Source organism: Triticum aestivum, chromosome 6D (assembly GCF_018294505.1).
Source record: "Triticum aestivum cultivar Chinese Spring chromosome 6D, IWGSC CS RefSeq v2.1, whole genome shotgun sequence".
NCBI lineage: Eukaryota > Viridiplantae > Streptophyta > Magnoliopsida > Poales > Poaceae > Triticum > Triticum aestivum.
The window spans coordinates 2,493,727-2,509,342 of NC_057811.1; the positions used below are offsets into that span (position 1 = coordinate 2,493,727).

General features: G+C 45.6%; 1 protein-coding gene and 2 pseudogenes across 1 annotated transcript; 1 reads left to right on the plus strand and 2 right to left on the minus strand.

The window, feature by feature from the left end:
- The first annotated feature begins 4,722 nt into the window (after positions 1-4,722).
- LOC123140660 (receptor-like protein EIX2) lies at positions 4,723-7,765 on the plus strand (annotated as a pseudogene).
- A 1,055-nt stretch (positions 7,766-8,820) lies between these two features.
- LOC123146424 (uncharacterized) lies at positions 8,821-10,682 on the minus strand. Its single transcript, XM_044566072.1, has 3 exons — positions 10,602-10,682; positions 9,173-9,547; positions 8,821-9,075 (listed from the first exon to the last, which is right to left on the minus strand). The coding sequence occupies exons 1-3, from the start codon at positions 10,680-10,682 to the stop codon at positions 8,821-8,823; spliced, it is 711 nt and encodes a 236-aa protein (XP_044422007.1).
- Positions 10,683-11,372: 690 nt separating this feature from the next.
- Positions 11,373-14,466, minus strand: LOC123146425 (probable inactive leucine-rich repeat receptor kinase XIAO; annotated as a pseudogene).
- Between the last annotated feature and the right edge of the window lie 1,150 nt (positions 14,467-15,616).

Below are 15,616 nucleotides of genomic sequence, written 5' to 3' on the forward strand. Positions count from 1 at the left end.
CATTTGCTGCTTCCGAAGCAGCTATGTACTCTGCTTCACACGTAGATCCCGCCACGACGCTATGCTTGGAACTGCACCAATTGACAGCTCCACCATTCAATATAAACACGTATCCGGTTTGTGACTTAGAGTCATCCGGATCAGTGTCAAAGCTAGCGTCGACGTAACCATTTACGACGAGTTCTTTGTCACCTCCATAAACGAGAAACATATCCATGGTCCTTTTTAGGTACTTCTGGATGTTCTTGACCGCTGTCCAGTGATCCACTCCTGGATTATTTTGGTACCTCCCTGCCAGACTTATGGCAAGACACACATCAGGTCTGGTACACAACATAACATACATGATAGAACCTATGGCTGAGGCATAGGGAATGACTTTCATTTTCTCACTATCTTCTGCAGTGGTCGGGCTTTGAGTCTGACTCAACTTCACACCTTGCAATACAGGCAAGAACCCTTTCTTTGACTGATCCATTTTGAATTTTTTTAAAACTTTGTCAAGGTATGTGCTTTGTGAAAGTTCTATTAAGTGTCTTGATCTATCTCTATAGATCTTGATGCCCAATATATAAGCAGCTTCGCCAAGGTCTTTCATTAAAAACTCTTATTCAAGTATCCTTTTATGCTATGCAGAAATTCTATATCATTTCCAATCAACAATATGTCATCTATATATAATATCAGAAATGCTATAGAGCTCCCACTCACTTTCTTATAAATACAGACTTCACCGAAAGTCTGTATAAAACCATATGCTTTGATCACCTCATCAAAGCGTATATTCTAACTCCGAGATGTTTGCACCAGTCAATAGATGGATTGCTGGAGGTTGCACACTTTGTTAGCACCTTTAGGATCGACAAAACCTTCTGGTTGCATTATATACAACTCTTCTTGAAAAAAAATCCATTAAGGAATGCAATTTTGATGTCTATTTGCCAAATTTCATAATCATAAAATGCGGCAATTGTTAACATGATTCGGACCGACTTAAGCATCGCTACGGGTGAGAAGGTCTCATCATAGTCTACCCTTAAACTTGTCGAAAACCTTTTGCGACAAGTCGAGCTTTGTAGACAGTAACATTATCATCAGCGTCAGTCTTCGTCAACAAGTTATTCCCACCCACTATCCTTCATCGTTTTTTTTCCACTCAACCGATTTTTTCACCACTTCATATTTGACTGTATCTTCCATATACGCCACTAATCATATTAGTTTAGTTACCTTTTGCAGCAATACATGAATCATCTTAATTAACTTACATTTTCCAATAACATGGAATTACTCCATTTGATTCCACACCATATTTCACCACACCGCCACCAATCATATTAATTTTCTTACCATGCATGGCCCAGCTACCAAATTATTAATGTAAAGAAAATATTTGACCCCCTGGCAACACACGGGCACGTTCCTAGTACAGCCAGAAGTCTAAAAAAGAGTAGAAAGATCATTTTACATAAGTGGTAAAAATATTTTTGGGGAGAGGATCAAGAGAAGACTGATACCATGTAGAGAAATATTTGATGCAATACACTTGTATTCACATCATGGGATGCCCATATATAGTACGTACAAGGGTAGTATTGTCCACGGCTAAGACCCTATTTACAGAATATGTACTTGGGGAACGAATGGGACAACTACGGCTAATACAAGCGATGTATGTGTCTGGGACACGCACAAGTGTTGCTTAGTAGTCATGCATCCAAAAATTAAATAGGAGTCCAAAATTCTTGATTCAGATTTGTTCAAACCATCATTTTGTGGCCATATTAACTAGGTTGCTAATAATTTTTACAACATGTCTCTTTACTTCATATAAACATGAGGATCAAGTTCATCGAACAATCTTTTTGCTTGTGGACAAGCAAGGCTCTAGGCTTAGAGTATCTTACGGTTAGTGTATTTGTCATCAAATTTCCGGTAACATCCTTGTCTCAGCTGCATCATATGTAAGCTTTGTCGACTACTCGTATAGTGTACCCCGTAATTTTGCATTTTTGCAGAATTCCGGGTGGAGGATGAGGGGCGATATATAGCTGGTTAATATTTTGCGAAAACTTGCATGAAGAATGAAGATATTTTTAGCAGAGTAAGGACCGTGCCAAAGGGAAGACCGCCACACAGATATGGATGGCGTTGCCCAGGGTGTGGCTTGCAGCGGCTCTCAGGATGATATTGTGGAATATATTGATGGCGTTACCAAAGGGAAAGCCACACCACATAACCACATAGCGGCTCTCAAGTCAAGCTGACCACACAGATGGCAATTTTGTTCTCGCGTACCCTCCGTTTCAAAATAGATGATTCAACTTGATACTAACTTTATACGTATAATGAAGTGATTTTCTAAAGATTTTTTTTAGCAGAACAAGGACCGAACAGCTGATATGGATGCCTGTGGAATATATTGTGTGATCCCAGTTGCCTGTGCAATTTCATCCGCTGAAGACAATTAACTCTTGTGACGTAGTAGCATACGTACGTGTATACTTGGATTGTATACTGGAATAAGAACTAGCAAGCTGAACTAGAGGCATGCCGAGAGGGCCTGGACCTCGCACTCCAATGGACCCCGCTCCCCGTGCTGATCGAAATGCACTGCACGGAGGCAGTGACGATGATCCAAGACAATGATACAGACCAATCGCGACACATGACGCTGGTGCATGAGATAAAAGCTCTGATGGCTGATCAAAGGGAGGTTGCCAGAAAATTCAAAACAAAAGGGAGGTTGTCATTATTTTATGGGTCTGTCTAGGACACATCTAAGCTGATGTTCACTTTGTTTGTGGTCTAATTTTTTTGTTCAATTTCTTATTGCTGCATCATATATATGTGAGAGCTTAGATGTGACATCTTTAAAAAACATCTAGATTAAACTGTTACTTTATCTAGTCCTTCGCTGAACAAAGTTAGTCATGGTCTTGCGGCCTATGGCCGTAGCACTCCCTGTAATGCCGTTCGGCTGGTCTCCAGAACGGAGGAAGTTGTATGCCTCTGTAAGAATGATATTAACCCACCCTAAGAGCATCTACAGCCGGACTTGGCAAATCGGCACTAGCCGGGCACTCCTTATTTAGGTACATCCGCATCCGTGTATCTCAAATTCGGCACCCTCATATCCATGCAACACATGTACGTGCGAAAATAAACCTATGTAGATCAACGAACTAGCATGGAATCTAGTAAAATCAGGTATAATTCTAGTAGAAACGATCATCGGACAACCAAAAAATGCAGTTTCCACCGGACAGTAACCTAAACATGCAATAAAAGAACTTAATTAAACAGGGAAGGGCGGAGGAAATCACCATTTCTCGCCGCGCCCTTTCTCTTGTGTTCGGCGGTGCTGCTTTGGCCTTCGGTGTACGAGTAGGCCGCCGGTGGGTCGTCGTGTTGGTTGTCGGAGCTTGAGCCATCGTCAGAGTCATGGGACAGCTCCATGTGACCCCCAACAAGCCTCCGGAGCAAGCGTTCCTGCTCCTCAGCACGCCTCCTCACGTTAGCCGCCTTCGCCGACGCCTCGCGCTCCGACAGCTCGATAGCAAGCCGGAACGCTTTGGCGTTCTTCCGCCGCAGCCGCCTCGCACCCGTCTCCACCGTTGTCAGGGAGCGCCGGAGGATGGACGCAATGAGCACGTCCTCGGGGTCGATGGGTGCGCGCTAGTGCCCGGCTCGTCGCCTGCCGCCATGGCCTCCCTCGCGCCTTGCCGTTCAGGCCATGCGGCATGCGCCTCCGACTCGGGCGTCCTCGACCGCCGAGGCGCCGGCGAGGTCACAAGCACCCAACGGTGCCCGTGAACGCTCTCTGGAGGTAGAATGGATGGGGTGGCGGCTGGGCGGCGTACCTGGATTGGGACGGCCCGACAACGTCGCCCGCGCTGCGATGGCGGGTGAAGGGGGACGGCGTGTCGCTCCGTGAACTGCCTCCGCCGCTGCCGCCCTGACCTAGACGGTAGCGGTGCAAAGCAACGCGGAGAGCGACCTCATCGACGTCGCTCTCGTCGCCATTGGAGCCAGAGCCACTCCGGTCGTCCGCCGTGGATCGGATTGGAAAGATGAGAGGACGGATTGGGAAGAGAAGAGGATAGATTGGGAAGAGGAGAGGCCGGAGAGAGTGGAGTGGACTGAGGTCTAGGCTTCATCGGAGGGGATATATGTGTGGTGTGGGTGGGCCGGGCTGACGTGGCAGATGCGTCCGGGTGCACCTGGGCTGCCCCATATCTGCCCCATATTTAGGGTGGATATTACGGGCGCCGGACAGCCCAGGCGTCTGAGGACGGTTTGAGGCGCCTGGGTGGGTCGGTTTTTTGTGACCGGGCACTGACTGATCAGCCCAGTTGGGCGTTTAAGACGGGTTTGAGGGCCCGGCAGTAGATGTTCTAAGTAATCCATACTCCCTTTACCCCGCCAAAAAAATAATAAAATGCAAGCTGATCTGTTTCAAACCAAACCAGCTTGCATGGTACTACGTGAAAAGGAAATGCCCCGTCCATTAGGTTAGTTTGACTTGCGTGGCACTGCTGTGTGGTTCGGTAGTGACTGTAGACCATGAGTTAATTGTCTTTAGAGGATGATAAAATTCCACAGGCCATATATACGTGTTGACTTGGCCATGTATATGTGGAATGAAGGAACTAGCTGTTCCATCGCGGACTCTTACAAATACCCGACGAACGAAGCAAAGCTATTGGCCGCACACACGCACCAATACAGGGAAGCTGCACGCCACATACAAAATGGCCGACCCGACGCAGCTGGTTCGATTTGTGACGATCCTAGCCATGTGCTTCCTCCTCTTCCACCGGAGTTCATCGGCGCTCCCACCAACAACAGCAGGCACCCTTTGCATCCCCCGCGAGAGGGACGCACTTCTCGACTTCAAGGCCGGCCTCACCGACCCCGGCAACCTCATGTCGTCGTGGCGAGGTGTGGAGTGCTGCCGGTGGACGGGTGTCGTCTGCAGCAACCGGACCGGCCACGTCGTCGCGCTCCAAATCAGCAGCGAAAGCATGGACAAGCTTGGAGGTGAGATACGCTCCTCCTTGCTCACTTTACGACATATGAAGCAGCTGGACCTCTCAGGCAATGACTTCGGCGGCCAACCCATCCCGGAGCTCATCGGCACTCTCGGGCGCCTGACGCATCTGGACCTCTCATACTCCAATTTCAGTGGTCGGATTCCTCCCCACCTCGGCAACCTCTCAAACTTAGTCAGCCTTCGGCTCAAATATATGGCACATGGCTCTTACTCTCCTGATCTCGCATGGGTGTCGCGCCTCAGGAAGCTGCAGGTCCTCTGGATAACTTATGTGGACCTCAGCGCTGTTGCCGACTGGTTTCATGCTATCAACATGCTCCCCTATTTGATAGACCTCGATTTAACTTCTTGTGGGCTTCAGAACATTGTGCCTCCCCCGGTGCATTCCAATCTCACATCGCTAGAGAGCCTCACCCTTGATTTAAATCCCTTCAACACATCTCTTGGAGCCAAAAATTGGGTTTGGAATCTGCCTAGCCTCCAAGGGCTCTCCCTATCTAGCTGCGGAATCCATGGTCCAATCCCTGACGCGGTGGGGAACTTGACCTCCATTCAAACACTGGATCTTGGTTTCAACATGTTCACTGGCATAGTGCCATCAACCATCAAGAAACAGAAGAAACTACAAAACCTCCTATTGCACTACAACTTCATCAACATGGATGTGGCAGAGCTACTGCATCGGTTGCCATCAAATGAATTGTATGTGCTGTTTTTGGAGGAAAACCATTTGACAGGGAGCTTACCAGATCAGCTAGGGCACTTTAGCAACTTGACCATTATTGCACTCGACAACAACAAGCTTTCTGGAGAGATACCAGTTGGTATACGGGAACTCATAAATTTGAGCGATATATCGCTAACCTCCAACAACCTACATGGTACAATCACCGAGGACCATTTCACAAATCTGACCAACTTACAATTCCTTTATATCTCTGATAATTCCTTAACTGTGAAGGTTGACAGTACATGGAAAGCTCCATTCAGCTTAGTCCAAGCAGACTTTAGATCTTGCATACTAGGGCCCCAGTTTCCATCTTGGCTTAACCAACCACATATGATTGATCTTGATGTTTCAAACACAAGCATACACGATAACATACCTGTTTGGATTGCTAATTCCTCTGCTCAATATTTGAATTTGTCAAGAAATCGGCTTGCTGGCATGCTTCCTACATTTTCCCTATCATCTCCCTTGAGAATACTGGATGTCAGTTCTAACCAGATCGTTGGCCGATTCCAACACTTCCAAACAACCTAGTCTTCTTGGACCTCTCTGGAAACAGTCTATCAGGCACACTGCCATCAGATATAGGAGCACCAATGCTAGAAGTACTCCTTCTCTTCAACAATTCATTTTCTGGAAGTATTCCCTGCTCCGTGCTTCAGTCACAACGATTGGTATTTCTAGACCTATCAAAAAACCTGCTAAACGGGATATTGCCCAATTGCCCTCGCGGGTTCAAAAACTCAAATATTAACTTGCTTAATTTGAACAGTAACAATCTTTCAGGAGCATTCCCATTGTTTCTTCAGAAATGCAGATACCTAAAATTTCTGAATCTGGCATACAATAAATTTTCTGGAAGCTTACCAACATGGATTGAGTCAAAGTTACCACAACTGGCACTTTTGAGTCTGCGCGCAAATGTGTTCTCTGGTGGCATCCCTGATCAACTAACCAGGATGAAGGAGCTTCAATATTTAGACATTGCATGCAACAACTTCTCAGGGAACATACCGCGGTCACTTGGGAATCTCGTAGCTATGACCTCTACTTTCAATTATAGTGGTGGCCTTTTCGACCTTGTTGATTATGGATTTGGCTTAGTGGATTCCATTTATGCTCATCTTGATAGTTTCTTTGTCAACGTAAAAGGTCAAAAACTTGATTATACCAAAGGGATCGCATACATGGTGAACATAGATTTTTCTTGCAACAGTTTGACAGGACAGATTCCTCAAGAAATTGGCAGGCTCATTGCATTAAAGAACTTAAACTTCTCTTGGAATAGCCTGACTGACATAATACCCCAAAGTATCGGTGAGCTACGGGCACTGGAATCATTTGACCTCTCACATAATGAGCTCTCCGGTGAAATCCCTACAAGTTTATCAGCTCTAACATCACTAAGTCGATTGAACCTGTCATATAATGATCTGACAGGAACTATACCATATGGGAACCAATTAAGAACACTAGATGACCAAGCGTCCATCTACATTGGCAACCCTAGTTTATGTGGTCCACCTCTCCCAAGGAATTGCTCACGAACTGACATACTTCCGTATGCTCCTCAAGAGCATGACGAAGGAATGAGTGATGTAGTTTTGTTATACCTCAGCATGTGCATAGGATTTGTAGTAGGTCTCTGGGTTGTCTTTTGTGGCTTCTTATTGAAGAGGAAATGGAGGGTTGGTTGGTTCTTATTTACAGACCACGTGTATGATCGAGCTTACGTGCAAGTAGCTGTAGGGTGGGCTTCATTGGCAAGAAAAATCCGTCAAGGATGAGATCTCAAATGCTGGAACATCTGTTGGTACTAGTGATATAAGAATATCTTCAGTAATCATTGCTGTGTGTAATGCTCTTCTTTGGTTTGTAACTTAGCATGATCATATGTGATAGTTACTATTATTGGAATTGTACTTGTATTCGGTTGTGTATAAACCGAATACTCTACAAGGGGTGTGTGTTTGTTGTTGTTGTGGTGTTAGTTAGTTAGTTAGTTACTTGAGACTGATACCTATCTATGTATAGCTAAGGTGTGGATAAAGCTGAAGTTAATGAACCAAATGTATGTAATCTGATTGCTCTATGTAACACGTGCGCATCCCTGCCCAACGGCACATGCTTCTAGCCTCAAAACCTTGTATGCTTTCGGGGCCACTTCCCCTTTCTTCCGTATCTATATCATTCATGGTTGGTTTAAGCTCTTATGTTGTAGAGCCTACACTCAACCCCAACTCTGGTAAACTAACCCAAACCACGATGGGAAGACACCTCGATGGCTCAAAAGAAGACACATGAACAAAAGCTTCAGTTTGCTGGTATTGTAGCAGCACGCGCTAGTGCTGAAGCTGGCACACATGTTTGAGAGCCTCAAAATATTTTGGAGTGCATTCAAAACCATTATAGAGACTGCCATTCTAGAGTCTTTTTTTATAGAATACCGTTTTAGAGAATCTACTCACTGGTGCAGTGAGCCCGTTAGTGTTGCAATTAGAGTCGGGAAAGAAGGAAGATCCCCAAGGAATACGTCATTTCTGCCACAACATTGTCAAAAACTGATAAATCACTTGGGGTGCTGCTGTTACAATTAGTCCAGTCTTGTCAAAAACTGATGATTTATTAGATCATCATTCTTCTAACCCTACCAGCCTACCACCTATAGTCACATCTCCATTCAACAACCAACCTACTCCTCTCCATCCAGTCACGACCAAACTCAAAAGAAGGGACCCCCCACTCGCAATATTCACATCTTCTCCTCCTCATTCCTTCCATATCTATCAGCCTCCTCATCACAACGAAAAACGGTTGTGGATCCTTCGGCGTCTCACGCCAACCAAAAAACCTACCTACTAACTAGATTAGTACACCTCGTCAGACTCCCACTTTACCTACTTAACAGATGACTAATGCACAACCACGAATGAGAGCCTCAAGTGACAGCCGAGCCTACCCCTGAGATCACGCTAGACGGCGCCCCTGAGACCGAGAACCTGCTCCAAATACCATGCCACTAGCCGTGCTGCTACTATGGATGTTTCCTAAATCTAGTGGAGGGCCCTCTTGGCATGCGCCGTTCAACAACACCAACTCCTGGATGCAGCACCAGGTACAGTTCGCCCGCCACCAGTTCCAGCCAAGGGTCAACCAGCCGCACGCCGCACGAGTCACACTGCTTGCAGAGGCTAACCAGTGAAGAAGCCACAACTTGGTCCGTTATGTCAAATATAGCTTCACTATCATCAAACAGTGCTTCCTTGTCATGGTAAGTGGTCGAATCAGACTGCATCCAAACCAAAGAAGAAGTCAAATTAAATATATAAGATCAAGTTGACACAATGAGTATCCAGCAGACAGCAAGACACAAAAAGAAAAATTACCGATGGACCATCTTGACCTACAGGATTCGTCGAGAGACAACCCACAATATCAGCTAGCTGCTGCATATGTATCCTGTCCCAGTTAACTTCCAGACAAGAAGCCCTGCCAGGACAGATACCACTTGAGGAGCTATTGTCGTTATATGCCGACAAAAGGCTCAAGCAAACCCTGCCGCCATCACTAACGGACTGACCCGCAGAGTTCAACACACCACCATGGCTTGGCCCAGGTGCGCAAGAATGGGATAAACAGTAAGCGTCCCCATTAGCATCATTCATTTCCTCTTCCTCTTCCTCAAATGGAGCGCCGTACTTTTCCCCAATCTTGGGTCCTGAACCGCTTTTCTTATAGACTTTGCAGAGATCAAAATCGTCCTGCAAAAAGAGATAAACAAAGAATCAACATACTACTTGCTGTACAAGTGGAGCTAACAAACATTTTGCTAGTAACAAACGGAAAAAGATCACATCAGTGCTAACTTTTCTCGGTTGGAGAATAAAGTAACTCCTTCAGTTTGAGGAGTCGGTAATTGCTGCAATTCTTTGATTATGACACAGTTTGTTTTTTGCTGTTCGGAGCTTTCTTATGGTGCACTTCCCAAAATCTCAGGATATAATTTACCAAAAGGGTATTTGGAGCACTCAATGTACAATGTTCCCATGTGCATTGTAATGTACTATGTTGGAAACGCTTCAGCTTGTACTGGAAAAGGAAAACTTGCGTCTTACTCAACGTCAAATAGTTCAGATACATGTTGAGAAATAATTTGCTGAATCGTGCATGGCATGATACGTTGGTGTCGTTGCATTGTCCATACGTTGAAATGTTGCTATCTTTTATAGTTCTATACACATGAATACAAATTTCATTCATTTCCCAAGCAACTCAGTAAACCCCTGAAAAATAAGTTTACATGCAATAAAAGTAATTAATAGTCTTCGAAACAATTAAATACAATTAATGACATCGTGATATTTTACATGCAATAAAATTCACATCCCAATTCGGTTCACAGCTCCATAAACAAAGAAGGCAAATTTACAGAGGATTAGTGATTTTTTGTTTCTCAACTCACAGGTCAAATTTGAATTGGCAGTCCAAATAGGTGTTGTATGAGTGTCACTTGTCAAATGTTTTTCATTCTTTTCTTTTTGAGGGTAAATGTTTTCATTCTACTATGAAGACTTCCTGCAACTTGGCAGCACACTCATCATCACAGTCGCACATTGACGGGCATGGCGAGCGGTTCCATCTTTTGGGCGACTTGTGGCTTCGGGGAACACGTAGCACTTGGTGCTCCAACCGTTCTTCTGCTTGTTGCGGGGTACCAGTTAGACTGTGAGGCGAGAGTAGGTTAGGGTGGTAGCCACTGAAGATGGTCCATTGGCAGCCGTCCGAAATCGGCAACCGGTGATGATGGTCCCACACCTTGTTGTAGCCTGGTTGTCGTCCACGTCGCTCCATGGTGTCGTACTTGTACACGCGGTCACCATACTGGTAGCACAGCATGCCGTCGTCACCGTTGAGCCAGGCGGCCCTCGGGTGGTGATGGTGGCGGCAAAGGAGGACATCGGTTATGTGCTGCAGTTCTACAATGGCGCAGTTGTTAGTGACGCCCGTTTGAAAGCTGTAGCGCAGCTCCCAGCTGAGAGGCGCAGGTGGCCGGACCCAGAAACGGAGGCGGTGGAGGGGACTCTGCTCGTGCACGACGACGCATGGCCGGCCGTGCAGCTCAAGGACGTCGGCCACCGCTTCATGTGCGTCGTGCTTTGGGGTATTATGTCAGTCAGACTATTCCAGGAGAAGTTCAAGTTCTTTAAAGCAATGAGTATGCCAATTTCCTTAGGAATCTGCCTAGTCAAACTGTTGCTGAAAAAAAAATCAAGGTTTAGCATGTATGCTATCCCTTTGGTATATTCAAGCACTTGACCTTTTATCTCCACCTCTACGGTATAAGCATCAACGGACATGGCCTTACGAACTACACCATAATTAACAAGGTCAGAAAGGCCACCACTATTATTGCAAGTAAAAGTCATAGCTTTGAGATTCCCAAGTGATCGTGGTATGTTCCCTGAGATGTTGCTGCATGCAATGTCTAAAAATTGAAGCCCCTCCATCCTAGTTAGTTGACCAGGGATGCCGCTAGAGAACACGTTTGAGCGCAAATTTAAAAGTGCCAATTGTGGTAACTTTGACTCAATCCATGTTGGTAAGCTCCCAGAGAATTTGTTGTATGCCTGATCCAAAAGTTTTAGCTCTCTGCATTTCTGAAGAAACAACAGGAATGCTCCTAAAATATGGTTGTTGTTCAATTTAAGCAAGGTAATAGTTGAGGTATCGAATCCTCGAGAGCAACTGGGCAATCGCCCATCTAGTAGGTTTTTTGATAGGTCTAGAAATTTCAACTGTTGCAACTGAAGCATGGAGCATGGAATAGTTCCTGAAAAGGAATTATTGAAGAGAAGGAGTACTTCTAGCATTGGTGATCCTATAACTGATGGCAGTGCGCCTGACAGATTGTTTCCGGAGAGGTCCAAGTATAACAGACTATTTGGAAGTTTTGGAATTGGGCCAACAATCTCGTTAGAACTGACATCCAGTATTTGCAAGGAAGATAATAGGTTAGGAAGCATGTCAACAAGCGATTTCTTGACAAATCCAAATATTCAAAGGAGGGATTAACAATCCAGAGAGGTATGCTATCATGTATGCTTGTGTTCGAAACATCAAGATAAGTGATCATTGGTTGGTTAAGCCAAGATGGAAACTTGGGCCCTAGTATACAAGATCTAAAGCCCGTGTAGGATAAGTTGAATGGAGCTTTCCATGTACTATCGACCTTCACAGTTAAGGAATTACCAGAGATATATAGGGTTTGTAAGGTGACCAGATATGTGAAAAGGTTTTTTTGAAACCTGGACCGTAGAACAATCGTTCTACGGTATTTTCAATTATATTAATAAATATTTACAAAAAATTTATATATGTGAAAAGGTCCTCGGTGATTGTACCATGTAGGTTGTTGTGGGCCAGCGATAATTCTTTCAAATTTATAAGTTCACGTATACTAACGGGTACCTCTCCAAACAGCTCGTTGATGTCGAGGTCGACCGTGACCAGGTTGCTAAAGTGCCCTAACTGATGGAGTAGCTCTGCCACGTCCATGGTGATGAAGTTGGTGTCTAATATGAGCTCTTGTAGTTTCTGTAGTTTTTGAAGGTCAACGGCACCATGCCAGTGAATCTGTTCGAACCAAGATATAGTTTCTGAATGGAGGTCAAGTTGCCCACCGTGTCGGGGATTGGCCCATTGATTCTGCTACCAGTTAGGAAGAGATTTTGGAGGCTGGGCAGATCCCAAAGCAAATTTTTGGCTCCAAGAGATGTGTTGAAGGTGTTTGAAACAAGGCTGAGGGTCTGCAGCTTTGTGAGATTGGAATGCGCCGGGGGATACATAGAATTCTGAAGCCCACAATAACTTAAATCAAGGTCTGTCAAAGAGGGGGGCATGTTGATAGAATGAAGCCAGTTGATGGCAGCGCTGAGGTCCACGCCAGACATGCCGAGGACCTGAAGCTTCCGCAGGTGCGTCACCCATGCGAGACCTGGCGAGTAGGAGCCATCTGCCATACCATTGAGCTGAAGGCTGACCAGGTTCGAAAGGTTGCCGAGGTGGGGAGGAATCCGGCCACCAAAATTGGAGCCGGAGAGGTCGAGATGCGTGAGACGCCCACGCCCGACGGCCCCTATGAGCTCCGGATGGGTTGGCCGCCGAAGTTGTTGCCTGAGAGGTCCAGCTGCTTTAGATGTCGTAAGGTGAGCAAGGAGGAGCGTGATGACTCGAACGGCCATCCGATGTTGATCTTGAGCATGATGACATGGCCGGTCCGGTTGCTGCAAACGACGCTGGTCCACTGGCAGCACTCCACACCTCGCCATGACGACAGGAAGTTAGTGGGGTCGGTGAAGCCGCGGCCTTGAAGACTGATAATTAGGTCAGTCTGCGTCGGCTTGCTGCGTAGTTATGTGGTGACTGTAGCGGCTGAAATTCCACAAGCAACTCGGATCACGTACACGTACGTACGAGAGTCATGGAATGGAGTTCACTGCAAGCCACGCCCTGGAACTGTTTGGTCATTCAACATACTATATAAAAGGAACCTTTCCTTCTTCTGTTTTCTGTACAAAATCACGGAATTCCTTGTCCAAGTTCTCCAGGAATCAGCTCTGCTGGAGCTCCCTCTGGGTCGGCCATCCATAGTACTGCTAAACAAATGCAAAATTACAGGTACACCTGAGATCTGATCTCCAAGATCATGGTGCCTATATATATCACTTCTGACTTACTCCACCACACCACGATGATCATTCTGTATGGTACGATGCACTAGAGAGATCAATGAATGCGATTATCCAATTAAGTACCACTTCAGATGGTAATATCCCACTCATTGGCCCCGGAAGAAACACCAAATTCCTATTGTGACTATCTTTACTGATATCTGGGCTTACCATGGAATTCCATTGAAGTAAAATTTACTTCTTCCTTGCCATTGCTAGAGATTGGTGCACTGAACATAATTAGTAGTTGTGAAGAGATTTTGGCATGTAAGACTAGATTTTTTTTTTTACATCTGAAGCACTTGTAGATTCTGATAGACAAGATGAGGATTAAAAAGAGTGGCAGAAGATGACGGGAAAGATAGAAAATAGATTGAGTTGTTCAAAAGGCAAAATTTTATCTTTTTGTGGGACAAGTTAGCGGCCGGAGGTAATGGGGCCGGCCCACCCCGCGTGCGACTAGAAAGCGGGACGCCTGGACATGGGCGCCTTGGAGCGACCCGAGCGTAGTGCTCGCAGCGAGCGCTATATAGCAGCTCCGCGGCAATACTCCCCCACTAATTATGTTCACGTAAAAGAACGTACGTAAGTATGTTGCTACTGCCTCTCTTCATCCATGTGGAGTGGCTAAACATCTCTCGTTTTTTATATCTAGTAAATAAGTAGCATTCCGTGTTTTCCATTAGTGTTTAGCTTTGTCGTCCCACTCCCCCTGTTACGCTCTCCGCATCTGGTTTTCCTTTTCCTCCACCCCACCTAGTTTTATGCCTGAAAACATACCAGTAAACCGCTGGCGATTAGGGTTAGCACACCCCCGATGCAACCGTCGTCTCTCTGCCGCGAAGAGGCTCACTTCAGCGGAGCGTGCGGCCGTCCAGCTCCAGCGTGGCGACCCCGATTGCCGGGTCATTGTTGATGAGCGTGAGCTCCGCGGGCGGCAGCCTCGCCATGGTGGAGGACAGATGGAAGGAATAGAGCTTCTTGCCAACTAGGTGGCATCTAACTTACAAAGTGACATCAATTTGATGCAACATGCATCAAATAGGAATCATCGGATCAAGCCAGCTATCGTATACATGTATACCAATACTTGGTCTTTTGGGGGGCTTGTGTGGACTCCCACCTGGTCCTCCTCCATCAACTGGGCTGATGATATCGTCTAACTGTTTAAAGCATACGGTAATAGAGATTTTCTCTCATTATGGATTGTAGTGTCGTTTTCATATAGGACCCCCTACGTCACATGCAAATATTTAATTACTATTTCTGTAAAACGACCTTTCTACTCTTGTTTAGACTTTTGAGTGTACTATAGGTATTGTTGGCACGCGAAATCGCCGCGCAATACCAGGATATTTGTCGTGCTTTCGTGACGACGAACGATTGCTTTCCAGGCAAAGCAACAAAGATATCTCGCTTTCGTGGAGAAGCACCGGCCGCTTTTCAGCGCAAAGCGGTAAAGATTGACCAAACCCTAGGGTTGCTAGAGCTTGGCCGAGAAGAACGACAAAGATAAAAGACGTACGTGAAAAAGTAGTTTGTATTGATAGATCGATTGTTGGGGGGCTTTTCCAATCGGCCGTGACCTTATATATAAGGCACGCTGGACTTCGACGTATACAAGGCAGTACTTGGCGTATACGAATAGAATTGCAAAATCTAAACCGATTAGAATCTAATCAGGTCATCCTTTGGGCTACCATGTATAGTACTTGACATGTTGAATCAGCCATCTAACCTGCATGGCGACCTCTCGTGGCCATATGCGCTCCTTGCCTTATCAATAATAAAATATTCCGGCCATGTCGCTATCACACCAGATAATTATGATTAATAATTCTCCCTTGTGTTGTTGCACCTTCAACGTCCATGACTTTTGCTCATGCCCAATACTTCTCCTGGCTAGCCCCTAATCGAGGCAAAACTTCATATATTTGTCCGGAGTAAATAGCTTTGCTAGCCCGATTTGCCTCTTCAGCATATGTATTGTACTATGATCCAAGCCTGCATTTAAAATTAAATAGCAAGTGAAAAATATCTGTGTCAGCCATTAATCTAACCATAGTCATTTAAATTAATTTGGCCCATAAAATACCTAGC

Excerpts from the sequence above, each read along its gene's own strand:
- LOC123146424 (XM_044566072.1), bottom strand. The coding sequence starts at position 10,682 with ATGCTGTGCTACCAGTATGGTGACCGCGTGTACAAGTACGACACCATG. Across the intron at positions 9,548-10,601 it reads GACAACCAGGCTACAACAAG|GACGATTTTGATCTCTGCAA; the intron begins GTGTGGGACCAT and ends CTCTTTTTGCAG. Across the intron at positions 9,076-9,172 it reads TAGGTCAAGATGGTCCATCG|TCTGATTCGACCACTTACCA; the intron begins GTAATTTTTCTT and ends GTTTGGATGCAG.